A 14354-nucleotide genomic window follows, 5' to 3' on the forward strand; every position below is an offset into this window, starting at 1 on the left:
GCTTTATTTCTATTTCATACGCCGGCGACCGGCGAACAAAACAGTACAAGGTGGCCATACTTGTACGAATTTTATGTGTTTTAGTAAATAAAGTTACTTTTTACTTTAAAATTTGTTATGGTCACTCTACTATCTGTTACTCGTATAAAAAAAAACATAATTAATTTGTTTATTTATTTGTGTACTTGCGCCTGAGTGAAGATGGATATCAGTGAATTTATAATAGAGAAGATGGACATAAGTGAAATTATAAAAGAGAACATAAAGAATTATGTGTTCTTGTATAATTCATTGTAGTCAACAAATGAGCAAAAAGTAAACGACTTCATCAGCTGTTTTATAATTTCGTCGGTATTGTGTTCCATACGACGAATTTTCGCGGCTCATTTTGTCGCCGCGTAGGGCGAAATTCGTCGTTCGCTCCAATTGTGTTCCTAGCAATAGAGTGAGTGATGGAAATGCTGTACAGTTTGCTAGTGTGTACCGCACTTATGTTTTTTTTTCGCCTAGAAAAAAACAAAAAATTGACATTAAAACGAACAGACAGAGCTGTATTTTTTATCAATTCGCTTCGCTAGGCCATGGTATAGAGAAAAAGTAATTTTTCTTTTTCGAGCGTTGGGTGACAGCCGCAAAAACTTAACAAAATTTTCTTATTAACTAAAAAGCAGCATATATATACAAAAATTAACGACGGAAATAAATACTACAACTAATTAACTAAATCAAACAAAACGTAAGCATAATTAACCACAATTATTAACTAAAAAAAACAACGAGAAGAGAAAATGCTAAGAATAACCCTGAAAGAAAAGAAAAAATGTCGGTTGTGTGATGTTGTATGTGTGTTTGTGCGGCGCCCCGAAAAAAAAGAACTGTGTTACGTTGACAAAACTAGATTTGCTTTTCGCATTTTTTTCCTAAAAAAGAAAAATAGAATGGGAAAAACTTTGAAGAAAATTAATTGGAAAAACCATGTGCTTGCGCTAATGGAGTGTGAAAAACCCAACATGGATGAAAAAAAGACAATGCGGGCCGCTCGGGAAGCTTCAGCATTGCATTGTAGGGCCGGTTACAATGCTGTCGGCTATGTCGTCGACGCCAACGTCGGCAGACAGCAGAACAATGCGCGTTGCTGTCTGCATCGTCGGTCGGTGTAATGATTATTCGGTTTGAAAAATCATGAACGGTCGGTCATTGTGTGAAGAAAGAAAAGTTCACAGTGGGATTATTGGAAAGACTAATTTAAGAACTTTGGTTATTGAAAATATCCGTAGAAAAAAGATATTAAAATTTCAATTCGTGCCATCCCCCTCGTCACGCGAATTATTAGAATGCGTTCGTTATTGGAGCCAATCGGTCTTTAAGAACATTTTTTACGTTTTTTGCTTTGCATATTTTGTGAACAGACGCGTATCTTTTGCCTTGTTGGTGGTAAAAATAATGAATTTCTATGTTTAAAATTGTTTTTCATTTATTTATCGTTCTAGCATAAAATGTGTTTGGGATTTTTTTAATATCCAATTGCAATATAATTATTCCATTTTTAAGAAATTTCATACCCATACAAATTAGAACCCTGGAATTACAATATGATAGCTTCCTTGTCTTCTTTGCAAGCTAATTACATATCAAATCACAGATATGACCTTATCTAGTGTCCAACAGCGTTTAAATATGGCGCTTCAAACTTTTTATTTCGACATCTCAAAAAATGGGTAAACACCGATTCTGATTTAGTTATAGCTTCAATAAAATTTATTTATATTTCAGTGCCAAATATACCAAAGGACCTGTTTAGAAAATTGAGGGAAAAAGTGACATCTAAACAATTTATTCTAGCGTTCTATACCATTTGGATATTATTTTAAGATTAAGTTGAAATCCCTCTTCATATGTGACACCTAGTTCCGCAACAGTCCTTCAATTAGACAGACATATGATATAGAATATGTATCATATTTAATTTTTTACATGTTCCTCTGCCAAATCTATTTAAAATCTCAGTCCGTATTTTGATATAGTAGAATTCTCAAAAGATGCAAAATGGAATGGATCAGGACGACAAAATCTAGGTTAAGACATGGAATAGATTTTTTTAAAGCTAGATCTAGTTACGTAGGTTTTAGAAATGACTATTTATTACCACATCCCAACTCCCGTTTCGTATACATCGTTCAAAAATTAACGCCAGCGGTCATTCGGTCGGCGGATTCGTGCGAAAAATCATCCATGGAACTGTTATATAGACAACAAGCGGCCTAACGACAGCCCGCTCTATCTACAAAAATGTAGCTAAAAGAGCTATTCAAAATATAAAATTAAATGTAATTGGCTTTTTAAAAAAGAGTGCATTTCCAAATTCATGCAGAAAAAATTCAAATGTGTGAAATCGAATCAATTTAAAAATAATTCACATAACCAATATCAATGAAAATAATATTAACCTCAAGCTTATATTTTGAAAAAATTAAAAAAAAATTGTTACAAAGCTTTTATTCTAATTGTGTGATCTGTATATATTTTTACAGCCTCTGATCTTCTTTGCAAACAAAAAAGATAAATTCTATTCATTTTCAAAACTAAACTGTAGTGAGTGTGCAAATTCAATTTAAGCAATATCGGGTTTGTTTCAAATACGTTTAACGCGTCTTAAATTTCAATACCGCGCGCAAGTTGCTGCTTAAAAGTTAAACAAAAGCAGACAACATGTCGTCTAGTTCGCGTCGTCGTGGCGGCGGCGGCGGTATGGAAATGAATTCCAAATTACACATGGATCGTCAACCGACTGTAACCAGAATAAATGGTTTGTTTGTTTGCTGCTTTTGTTGCTTTTGTCATTGTTGAACATGATTATTAATAATGTTTGTTTGTAATCTCTTTTTATCTACCCCAACCGGCCGCCCATTACAGATCCCTCATTGCCGGCTGGAAAACGTCGTGAGATCGACAACGTCATGAAAAAGGCACGAGCCAACACCAACGACTATTGGGACAAAAAATTGCTGGAGGTCGAGGAAAAGGATCCCAACCGTTGGCGTCACACGGGCTACAAGAAAATGTACATACAGGGAGAGAGCAGTTCGGGAGAAAGTGATCGTGAAAGAGGTCCTTCGGTCGGTGAAAGAGGTGCTGGAGGTGGTAGCGGTGGCGCCGGTAATGGTTATCGTGGTTATAACTCCTCTTCGGCGGGTGGCCCACCCGGTGCAATGCCCGGCGGTCGTTATGGTCGTTCACCACGTTCTCGTTCGCCTCGGTCACGTAGTCGTTCGCGTTTGCGTAAAACCCCGCCGCAATCACCGCCTATGCGTCGTCGTTCACCTCCACCGCCGCGTGATATGGATCGCATAAGTCGTAATCGTGTTTCGCCACCATCGTCAATGGATGGCCGCGACCGGGGACGTCCTCGTTCACCACCATATCGGGGTGGTGCACCGCCGCGTTCACCCGACATGGGTCGTCGTCCAATGGGCGGGGGAGGTGGCAGTGGTGGTCGACCGCGTTCACCACCAGAACCTCCAATACGTCGTCGCAGTTCGCGTTCACCCATTGACAGAGAGCGGGAAAGGCGTCGCGTTACACCGCCCAATATAAGTGGTAGTCGTCGTCGTACACCACCACCGCCGGTTTTGGGTCGCGGCGGTGAAATACCTCCGAAATCGTCTAGGGCGCAAATATTGCCCCGTTCCAAGAGACCACCATCACCGCCACCCAGGGTAAGTCGGAACAATATGATAATTATTTAAAATGTATTCTAATGTAAATTTCCTTTTTGTTACAGTCTTCTTGTCGTTCGCGTACCAATAGTTCGTCGAGTAATTGTTCCGATGATTCGTGTTCGGTTTGTTCACCCAGTCATCGGCATCGTTCTCGGTAAGTTTGACAAATACCACCGAATCCTAGAGGGTCTGATGTCCTATTTTATTCATAGATGACCTTGTGGTCTTGTATAATGTATAGACGACATAGTAGTATTCTAATATTTATAGCAGACTAGAGGTCTTGGAATACTTGAGAGTCGTTTTAATACCCATTTAAGATCTAATGGCCTCCTAGCTCAAAGATCTTTAATGGGCATATTTTTAACTTTTATCTCTTCTGGTGTCCATAGAACACCTTGGGCTCTTCTAGTGTTCATAGAAGGTCTTGAGGTCTTCTAGTATCTATTAAAAATCCTGAGGTCTTCTAGTATACATAGAAGACCTCTTGGTCTTCTAGTATACATAGTAGATCGTGTGGTCGTCTAGAAGACCATGGAAGACTTTGAGCCTCTCGAATATCCATAGAAGACTTCTACTATACATAGAAGACCTCTTGGTCTTTTAGTATACAAAGAAGACCTCTTGGCCTCCTAGTATACAAAGAAGACCTCGAAGCCTTCTAGTATACATAGAAGATATTGAGGTTTTCTAGAATATCATAAAAGACGTTGAGCCTCTCTAGTATCCATAGAAGACCTTGAGTTCTTCTAACATTAAAAGAGGACCTTGATGTATACTAGCATCCATTGAAGACGTTTGGGCCTTCTACTCTATCCATAGAAGAACTTGAGTTCTTCTTGTATCCTAAGAAGACCTTTATGTTTACTTGCATCCATAGAAGATCTTGATGTCTTCCAGTATCCAAAGATGTCCTTAAGACAATCTAGTGTACATATAAGGTCTTAAGTCTTTTAATGTCCCTAGAAGACCTGATGGAATTAAAGGGTCCATAGAAGACCTAATCGAGGCTTTGTATCGTTTATAAGAGATCTAGGGGCTCTATTCTATATAGGATACATACATGTTTGGCGTTATCTTTAGGAATCCTAGAGATATTTTATTCTAGGAGAACTAGATTTATTCTATTTTCTTTAAAAGAACAAGGCATTATCAATTCATCCTTTTATCGTTTTCTTTTAATTTTCCAGTTCAATGTCAATGCACCGTCCACCACGCGAGCGTGGGCCTCGTTCGCCACCACCGAAATCATCATCATCTCGGTCGCTGCAATATCATCGCGGTGCAGTGCCCCCTTCGTCGTCATCCTCCACCTCAACAAGTGGTCGCCTGCCCGTACGTCCCAGTTCACCGCCACGTAGCTCTGAGCTAGACAAATATCAACGGGAAATGAACGTGCGTCGTATTAGTCGTCAGCGCAGCATTGATGAACACGTCTCTGATGGTCCGGTCAAGGTAAGGACAAGCCGTCATTCACCGCTTGAAGATCCGCGTTTGAAAAATCGGCCACCCGAACCACCAGAGCCCACACCTGCTGCAGTGGTTCCCGTGAAAAAGAAGAAAAAAGAAAAAGAGGTTAGTCAAGAATGAGAAACATCGTTTGTGACAAATCTAAATTTGTATCTCCTTTTTTTCAGTTACGCACACGCATCAAAATCGAAGGTGAGAAACGTAAAAAACATTCATCCTCCGAATCGGATGATTCGGGTGGTTCGGACTCCGATGAGACCCCTTTGCCCACATTTACCGCAACAACGCGTCTAACGTTATCGGAACGTTTCGGAAAGATGGCCCAATGGTCCATAGATCGCAGCAATATGGAAAATATGCGCATTACAAAAGATTCTGCGGGTGGCGCTCTAAAAGTTATGATTGAAGAGGGCCTTGAATCTCCGCCGCGTCGTTATTCGTATTCACCGGCACCGGTTGGCCATTTTCCCGAGGAATTGGCAACAACAGCACCGTCGGGTATGCTGTCGTGGGATGATGTACGTGTACGCTATGATTACTATAAATCGCGTGGCTATTTGAGAGACTTAGATTTGAAGGTGAGTTGAAAACAAAAAAAAAAAAATGAAATTTGTAACGAAATTTAAATTATTTATTTATTTTTTAGGATTACATAAAATGGGAAGAATGGTGGTATAAATACCAGGAATGGCTCAAGCATGAACGTTACTATGAATACTGGGAACGTCAACAACTTGCCCGCCAGCGTAGACGTAAAAAGCTACCCATCACCCAGAGACTCAATTAATTTGTAAACTTTGTGACTACATTTTGGTTTATTTAGTTTTCAAACAAAACAAAAAGAAAATGTCCTTTGACTCCTTCTACATTTGAAAGTAATTATCAAGAGTAAATGACTTCATTCTTCTCTCAAGAGCATACGTCTTTTGCTGCTCGCCGAAGAAGTTTGTTGTTATATTTCTTTTCGCTGCAATGGTTTGTAAACTCTATCCAATTATAATTCTGTGTACATTTTGAATGTATGATGAAACAAAAAAAAAATGAGAAAACATTTAATATTTTAGTGTTAGTCTTAAATTTAGTAGCCTTTTGTGTATTTTCTTTAACACAATTGTAACTTATGATCAAAGGCTTATTTAATTATTTTTTTTTATTTTAAATTATAATCTTGATGAAAAGAAGATTTATAATAGTTTTAGGTAAATACAAATATTTCTTTTTTTAAATATATAAAAATAATGATTTAATTTTAAGCAATCAAATACAAAAAACAAGAACATCAGAAAATAAATCAAAGAAAAAACATATACATTTAATAAAATGCAACAAATATGAAACAAAGTATGGAATTTCATTCAAGAATAGCTGAGTGGAGAGATGCAGCGAAGTAAGGAGGAAATACATTCAAAAAAAAAAAAAAATGACGTTAAAAGGTTAAGCAAGCAGGGTCCTCAAAGTACCCGTGAAGCAATTTAAGGGACAAAGGATTTTATCCTAAAGGGAGCCTCAAAGCTTTCGGAAACTTAATCCGCTAAAGCTTTATGGTATAAATTTACAATTGTTATCTTAGCACAGGAATAAACCTTGAACAAAAAACATGGCCAACTTGACCGATTGGCTTTTGGAGTTGCCAATACCTTTGAAGTGATTTAAGGACAAAAGCTTTGAGGATATAGCATTTGTTGGGTTGCATGGCCACAGATGGCGTTGTTGAGATGTAATTCCGAACAAGCGAAAATTTAAAATGTGCTTCAAATTTAAAATATGTTTAGGACTACTTTTTCAAGGCCACTAAAGCATGGAGTTTTTAAGGTCTCCAAGGTGTGGAATTTATAGAATTTTTGTGCCGCCAAATGCGTGTTTCTTGAAAGATCTTTAGAGACCTTTTAGGAGTGAAGTATTAAAGAATTCTTGAGCCAGATTTTTTAAAGAATATTTGTAGACCATCCAAGGTTTGGATTTTAAAGAATTTCAGAGTCATCCAAGGCGTGGAGTTTTTTAAGAATTTCCAAAGACCCATGACGAGTATTTTTTTTTTAAGCGGGGATTTTTACAGAATTGTTGAGCCATCCAAGAGTTGTATTTTCAAAGAACTATGGGACATTCAAAATTAAGTCAAGGAGTGGTACTTTTAAAAAACTTTTGAGTCATCCAAGACGTCAATTTTTAAGGAATTTTTGAGCTATCGAAAGCGTGAATTTTTAAATAACTTTAGAGGCCTCCAAGGAGAAGAATTTTTGAGCCATCCAAGGTGCGTCTATTTAAAGAATTTTTGAGCCATCAAAGGTGTGAATTTTTAAAGAGTTCTGAGCCAGCCAGAGCGTGGAATTTTTAAAGAATTTGAAAGGCATTCAAGTCAGGTCGTGGAATTTTTAAAGAATTTGAACGACATTCAATATAAAGTCAAGGCAAGGCATTTTCAAAGAATTTGAAAGGCATTCAAAACGAGGTCAAGGCATGGAATTTTTAAAGAATTTGCAAGACATTCAAATCGAAGTCAAGGCTTGGAATTTTTAAAGAATTTGAAAGACATTCAAAACGAAGTCAAGGCTTGGAAATTTTAAAGAATTTTAAAGACATTCAAAACGAAGTCAAGGCTTGGAATCTTTAAAGAATTTGAAAGACATTCAAAACGAAGTCAAGGCGTGGAACTTGTAAGGAATTTGAATAACATTTAAAACGAAACCAGGGCTTGGATTTTTTAAAGAATTTAAAAGACATTCAACACGAAGTCAATGCGTAGAATTTAGAAGAATTTTAAAGACATGCAAAACGAAGACAAGGCGTGGAATTTTTAAAGAATTTAAAAGGCGAAGTCAAGGCTTGGAATTTTTAAAGAATTTGAAAGACATTCAAAACCATGTCAAGGAGTGGAATTTTTAAAAAAATTGAAAGTCATCCAAGACTTGATTTTTCTAAGAACTATATGGCATCCAAAACGAAGTTAAGGCGTGCAATTTTTAATGAATTCTCGAGGTCTTCAAGGTTTGCGGGTGTAAAGAAATTTTTAGTCATGGATTTTTTAATGAATTCTTGAGACCTCTGGATTGAAGCCAAGGGGTGTATGTTGAAAGAATTTTTTGAGGACAACAAAATGAAGTCTTGGCGTGGATCTTTGAGGCTCCCAAAATTCAGTAAAAGTTTGGATTTTTAAGTAGGATTTTTAAGGCCTCCTTAATTGATTTAAGATTGATTTATCTGTCGGCGGGAGCATGTACCACCATCTAACCCACCTGCAAAGCTGGCGCTCCCTCATATTCTTCCAGAATTACAATGATTTTGAAGCTAATGGATTATTTTAACATATTAATTGAATTCCATGATGGAAAAGAAGACAACATCGACTACTACACATTACCAATTAGAATCCGCCAAGAAGTTGTCATCATCGCCATAATCATCGTCATCTTCACCGCCTGGTTCATTACAAAATCAAAAATCATGCAGATATATTCCAATCGAATATGCATATGAGGCTGTCGTCGAAGTTTTTATCTTCAACAAGATGACACCTTGACAAATAATACGTTTTCCAAGAAAAATAAAAAAACACCGGGGGAGGAGGAAGATCACCATCTTCATCATCTGGCTGAAGGAAATCAATGGAAAAATGCACGTTCGTTCACATTGGCTAAATATTAGTCACGCTATTGGTAAACATATCGGGAGTAAATTAAAATAACATAGTCAATATATATTTCCATGCGACTCCCTTTTAACCTCCCTCCAGAAAAAGAAAGTCATTTGTTGGTTGCATATAAATTGAAATTTCATGCCAATTTTTGGTGTGTGTGTGTGTTTGCTTTTCTACGGCTTCTCCTTCCCCCCCAAATGGCCACAATAGCGCGGCATCGAAAAGAAAACATGAAGCGGAATTGAATGTAAATACAATGTATGGATGGATGGATGATGGTGGGTGGGTGGTGGATTTCATGTCGTCAGAGGAAAGCTGGGGGAAAATATCCGCCGAAAAATATGAATGTGATTATGTGATTATAACAGGAGTTGGTGATGATGGATGCAAATCTTATTTCAGTTCTCTTTTTTTCTCAGAGTTTGTCAAGCAAAAAAAAAAAAAAAAAAAGAAAGAAAATTAAACAAAAAATGGAAACGGAATGAAGCTATTACATACCTTTATCATGGAGTTTTTGAGGCCTCCATAATGAAGTCAAGACATGGATTTTTAAAGAATATTTTGAAGCCTCCAAATGAAGCCAAGGCTCGAATTTTTTAATGGATTTCGAATGAAGTCCAGGTTTGGATTTTTTCAAAGAATTTTTAAGGCCTCCATGAAGAAGCCCAGGCATGAATTTGTTCAATCCTCCAAAATGAAGCCAAGGAGTGGAATTTTTAATGAATTATTAAGGCCTGCCTAAAGAAGCCAAGTCATGGACTATTCTAAGAATTTTTAGCGGAATTTTCTTGAATTTTGGAGGCTTTAAACAAAAATCTCAAAATTTGCGAAGAAGTCTGTAACATTATAGTAAAACCTCACGTTGCGGCACCATAAAGTACTGGTAGTTGTTGTTTTTTTACAACTTTGCGACATGCTGCTGTGATTAGAATTTTGGAAAATTTTTCAATGCCCTAAAAAAACCTTAAACTTGAATCTCAAAAAGAAAAAAAAAAACAACAAATAAAATTTTCTTATCTCCCGCCAGTCAGCCATCCAGCCGGTCAGATGCTGATAGAGACAATTTTTTATTATCTCTCGAACTCAAAATAGACTAGATGTTTGTCCAAGTGTCTGCTGTGCGAGATTAGCGTAATTAGTTTCATTCTAAAGCTTCTACAGCTCACACATCCACAAATCAAATTCTCAAAATGGCTGAGAAGGTAATTTTAGCTTATTCCGGTGGTCTTGATACTTCATGTATTTTGAAATGGCTGTTGGAGAAGGGCTACGAGGTTATTTGCCTGATGGCAGATGTTGGTCAAAAGGAAGATTTTGAGGCAGCCAAACAGAAAGCCTTGAAAATCGGGGCCAAAGAATGTGTAGTCAAAGATGTGAAAGATGACTTTGTGCGCAACTATATCTGGCCGGGCATTCAAATGGGTCTTATCTATGAGGAACGTTATCTATTGGGTACCTCATTGGCTCGGCCCTGCATAAGTGTGGCCTTGGTGGAGGCTGCCCGTAAATATCAGGCCAAGTACATTGCTCATGGTGCCACGGGCAAGGGCAACGATCAGGTGCGCTTTGAGTTGTGTGCCTATGCCCTGATGCCGGAAATCAAGGTGAGTTCAAATAAAACAACCACTCAATCCATTTTTTTTAATTCTAACCACGTTTTTCATTTCAGATCATTGCCCCCTGGAGAGATGATGAATTTTGCCAGCAATTCCAGGGTCGTTTGGATTTAATAGAATATGCCAAGTTACATAACATCCCCGTGACTGCCAAACCATCGACACCCTGGAGCACAGATGCTAATATTTTACACATTAGTTATGAATCAGGCGTTTTGGAGGATCCCAATCACATTGCCCCCGAATCGTTGTATGAAATGACCAAAGATCCTTTGACTCAAGCGCCCAAGGAGTCCATGCGCATTACCATAACCTTTGAAAAAGGTTTACCGGTCAAGTTGAACGAAAAAGCTCAGTCACCCTTGGAGATATTGGAAATCTTAAATTATGTGGCCGGATCGTATGGTATTGGTCGTATCGACATTGTGGAGAATCGTTATGTGGGCTTGAAATCCAGAGGCGTGTATGAGACTCCCGGCGGCACGGTTCTGTTCAAGGCCCATCAGGATTTGGAGGTGTTCTGTTTGGATCGAGAGGTGAGTGGGATAAGAAAAAAAAGGAATAAAGATAAGGCATTGATTTTCTAAAGAATTTTTGAGGACTTCAAAATCCAAATAAGCCGGGGATCTTTTAAAGAATTTTTGAGGCTTCCAAGTCATGAATTGTTTGAAGAATTTTTAAGGTCCTTTAAGGAAGCCTAGTCTAGGATTTTTTAAATGAATTTTTGAGGCCTCTAAAATCAAAACAAGACATGGATTTTTTAAAGAATTTTGTGATGTTTTACGGATTTTCCAAGAACTTCCCTAGGAGGTCAAGGCATAGATATTTTAAAGAAATTTTTAGATCTTCCTTAGGCAGCGCCGGCGCGGATTATTTACGGATTTTTGAGTCCTTTTATATGAAGCTAAGGCATGAATATTTTAAGGATTTTTGGAGTCTTCCCTAGGAAGCCAAGGTTGGGATTTTTTTACGCATTTATTGAGACTTTCTGTAGAAAGCCAAGGGTTTGAGATTTTTCTGTGAAGCCAAAGCTTTAATTTTTTAAGAATTTTTAAGATCTTCCGTATGAACCCAAGGCTTGGATTTTTGAGATCTTTCCTAGGAAGCCAAGGGTTTGATTTATTGTGACCTTCTCTAGGAAGTCAAGACTTGGATTTTCTAAGGATTTTTTGAGACCTTCCCTAGGAAGCCAAGGCTTTGATTTTTAAGGATCTTTTTGGATATTCCGTAAGAAGCCAAGGCTTGGTTTTTTAGACCTTCCTAGGAAGCCAAGGCTTAGATTTTTCAGATTTTTTGAGACTTCTCCTTGGCCTTCTAGACTTGGATTTTTTTAAGGATTTTTTTAAATCTTCCCTGGGAAGCCAAGGCTTGAATATTTGAAGAATTTGCGTAGACACTCCCTCTGAAGCCAAGGCGTGGGGTTTTAAGGATATTTAGAGACCTTTCCTACGAAGTCAAGGCTGGGACTTTTTAAGAATTTCCTTCTGAAACCAAGGGGTGGGTTTTTAAAGATTTTTCGAGATCTTACCTAGCTTGCATTTTCAAGGATTTTTGTAGCCTTCCCTGGAAAGCCAAGGCTTGGTTTTTTAAGGATTTGTTGAGACGTTCTTAAGAAAGTCAAGGCTTAGGTTTTTCAGAATTTTTTGAGACCTTCTCTTGGCTTCCCAGGCTTGGATTTTTAAGGATTTGTTGAGACGTTCTTAAGAATGTCAAGGCTTATATTTTTTAGAATTTTTTAAGACTTTCCCTTGGATCCCTAGGATTGGATTTCTAAGAAATTTTTGATACCTTCCCTGGGAGCCAAGGCGTGGATATTTGTAAGATCTTCCGTATGTATCCAATGCTTGAGTTTTTTAAGGATTTTTTGACACCTTTCCTAGGAAACCAATACTTAGAAGCTGAAGCTGAGGCGTGAATATTTTGAGGATTATTTGAGTCTTCCATAGGAAGGCAAGGGCTGGATTTTTGGAGACCTTCCCTAGGAAGCCAAGACGTCAATATTTTAAGGATTTTTTGAGACGTCCTTTAAAAAATTCAAGGCTTAGGTTTTTCAGAATTTTTTGAGACTATCCCTTTGCTTCCTAGGCTTGAATTTTTTATCCCTCCCTGGGAAACCAAAGCGTGAATATTTTAAGGATTTCCTTATATCTTTCCTCCGAAGCCAAGTCGTGGGTTTTTAAGAATTTTTTAAGACCTCCCGTATGTAACCCAAAACTTGAATTTTTTTTAGGATTTTTAAGACCCTTCGTATGAACCCAAGACTTGGATTTTTTGAGACCTTCCCTAGGAAGCCAAGGGATTGATTTTTAAAGGGTTTTTTGGAGACCTTCCCTAGAAGCCAAGGTTGGTGTTTTTTAAAGCATTTTTTGAGACCTTCCCTCTGAAGTCAAGTCAAGTTTAAGACCTTCCCACGAAAGTCAAGGCTTTGGCTTTTTAGGGATTTTTGAAGCCTTCTATAGGAAGACAGGGCTTAAATTTGCTAAGGATTGTTGAGACATTCCCTAGGAAGCCAAGGCGTGGATTTCTTAAGGATATTCCGAGACCCTCCTTAGAAAGCCAAGGCTTGAATTTTTTAAGGATTATTTGAAACCCTCATTAGAAAGACAAGGCTTGGATTTTTAAGGATTTTTTCAGACCTTCCCTGGGAAGCCAAGGCTCAGATCTTCTAGGAGGATTTTTCGAAACCCTTATTAGAAAGCCAAGGCTTGAATTTTTTATGGAATTTTTAAGGCCCTCCCTGGGAAGTAATGACTTGGATTTTTTAGGAGTTTTTGAGACCTTGCCTAGGAAATCAAGGCTTGGAATCCCTAAAGGATTTTTTTAAGACCTTCTCTAAAAAGCCAGGGCTTGGATCTTCGAGACCCTCATTAGAAAGCCAAGGCTTGCATTTTTTTTTAAATTTTTTGAGACGTTCCCTGAAGCCAAGTCGAGATTTTTAAAGAATTTCTTAATCCATTCCCATATTTTCTAATCCATTTTATTTTCTCTTTGTCATCTCTTCCAGGTCCTTCGCTGCAAACAATACTTACGCGATCGCATGGCCGACTATGTTTACAACGGCTTCTGGTTCAGTCCCGAAGCCAATTATGTACGCCAGTGCCTCGAACTGTCCCAGGCGAATGTTAATGGCCAGGTGACAATGGAGTTGAGACCCGGTTATTGCATTGCTGTTGCTCGCAAAGCTGCCACCGCCAATGCCCTGTACAATCAAGAGCTGGTGTCAATGGATGTCCATGGTGGTTATGTGCCACGTGATGCTTCCGGTTTTATTGCCATCAATTCCGTGCGCCTTAGGGAGCATGTACGAGCATTTGGAGCATATGAAGTTAAAAAGTAATAAAGATAGCTGCTGCTAAAAAACAAACGAGTGGAAAAAAGAAGAAGAAGAAGAGGGAAACTTGTAACAATTGCCAACTATTGTTAACTTGCAGTTTTAAGTTTTTATTTTCTCTTTGCGCTAAGGGCAAAGTGAGGGTTTTTTCCAAACAAATTTCTAGTTTGGAAGTGGGAAGTGGGAAACGGACGACGGATGGATGATGATGTTAGTTGGTTTCTTTATCGCCATTGCTGTTGCTATTGTTCCTTTTTTTTTCTATTGAGCACCACACAAATTCATGGGAAATTTTTATGGCTGGCCATGGAGATGGATTCAATGGATTCTGGGGGTTTGACTTTGCCAAGTTTTTCTTGTCGTTGGTGTTGTTGTTGTAGCGGTCAATATTTTGTGTATATTCCAATCGTCACGTAATCAATCAAACACTTGATTGGTGTACGAAAATCATTACTTTCCTTGACTATAGTTGGACATAGTTGACTGTTGGCCGGAATTGGGGCGTGGGGGGGCAGGAGGAGTGAATTGCAACAGTTTTTTTCCCTCATGGTCTCTGAGATCTTTTATTATATTGCGTTGATGTG

The 14354-nt window shown here is 38.1% G+C and overlaps 2 protein-coding genes across 3 annotated transcripts; both read left to right on the plus strand.

The window, feature by feature from the left end:
• The first annotated feature begins 577 nt into the window (after positions 1-577).
• On the plus strand, positions 578-6214 carry LOC101897712 (serine/arginine repetitive matrix protein 1). Of its 2 annotated transcripts, XM_059126137.1 has the most exons (7): positions 581-736; positions 2532-2806; positions 2914-3716; positions 3782-3873; positions 4910-5294; positions 5357-5767; positions 5836-6214. In XM_059126137.1, exons 2-7 carry the CDS (start codon positions 2710-2712, stop codon positions 5974-5976), a joined length of 1929 nt encoding a protein of 642 aa, XP_058982120.1. In that variant the 5' UTR covers positions 581-736; positions 2532-2709; the 3' UTR covers positions 5977-6214. The 2 variants fall into 2 exon arrangements, with proteins under 2 accessions (XP_058982121.1, XP_058982120.1); XM_059126138.1 differs by lacking the exon at positions 2532-2806 and having other exon boundaries at positions 578-736.
• A 3735-nt stretch (positions 6215-9949) lies between these two features.
• LOC101892528 (argininosuccinate synthase) lies at positions 9950-13803 on the plus strand. The gene is made up of 3 exons (XM_059126243.1): positions 9950-10427; positions 10493-10975; positions 13444-13803. The coding sequence occupies exons 1-3, from the start codon at positions 10014-10016 to the stop codon at positions 13774-13776; spliced, it is 1230 nt and encodes a 409-aa protein (XP_058982226.1). The 5' UTR covers positions 9950-10013; the 3' UTR covers positions 13777-13803.
• Positions 13804-14354: the final 551 nt, after the last annotated feature.

This window comes from Musca domestica, unplaced genomic scaffold (genome assembly GCF_030504385.1).
Source record: "Musca domestica strain aabys unplaced genomic scaffold, Musca_domestica.polishedcontigs.V.1.1 37, whole genome shotgun sequence".
In the NCBI taxonomy this organism is placed as follows: domain Eukaryota; kingdom Metazoa; phylum Arthropoda; class Insecta; order Diptera; family Muscidae; genus Musca; species Musca domestica.

What these genes read in the sequence shown, in the direction of transcription:
- LOC101897712 (XM_059126137.1), top strand. Translation starts at nt 2,710, where the DNA reads ATGTCGTCTAGTTCGCGTCGTCGTGGCGGCGGCGGCGGTATGGAAATG. An exon ending in GACTGTAACCAGAATAAATG is followed by an intron (nt 2,807 to 2,913) that starts GTTTGTTTGTTT and finishes CGCCCATTACAG; the next exon opens with ATCCCTCATTGCCGGCTGGA. An exon ending in CACCATCACCGCCACCCAGG is followed by an intron (nt 3,717 to 3,781) that starts GTAAGTCGGAAC and finishes TTTTTGTTACAG; the next exon opens with TCTTCTTGTCGTTCGCGTAC.
- LOC101892528 (XM_059126243.1), top strand. Translation starts at nt 10,014, where the DNA reads ATGGCTGAGAAGGTAATTTTAGCTTATTCCGGTGGTCTTGATACTTCA. An exon ending in CCCTGATGCCGGAAATCAAG is followed by an intron (nt 10,428 to 10,492) that starts GTGAGTTCAAAT and finishes TTTTCATTTCAG; the next exon opens with ATCATTGCCCCCTGGAGAGA. An exon ending in TGTTCTGTTTGGATCGAGAG is followed by an intron (nt 10,976 to 13,443) that starts GTGAGTGGGATA and finishes CATCTCTTCCAG; the next exon opens with GTCCTTCGCTGCAAACAATA.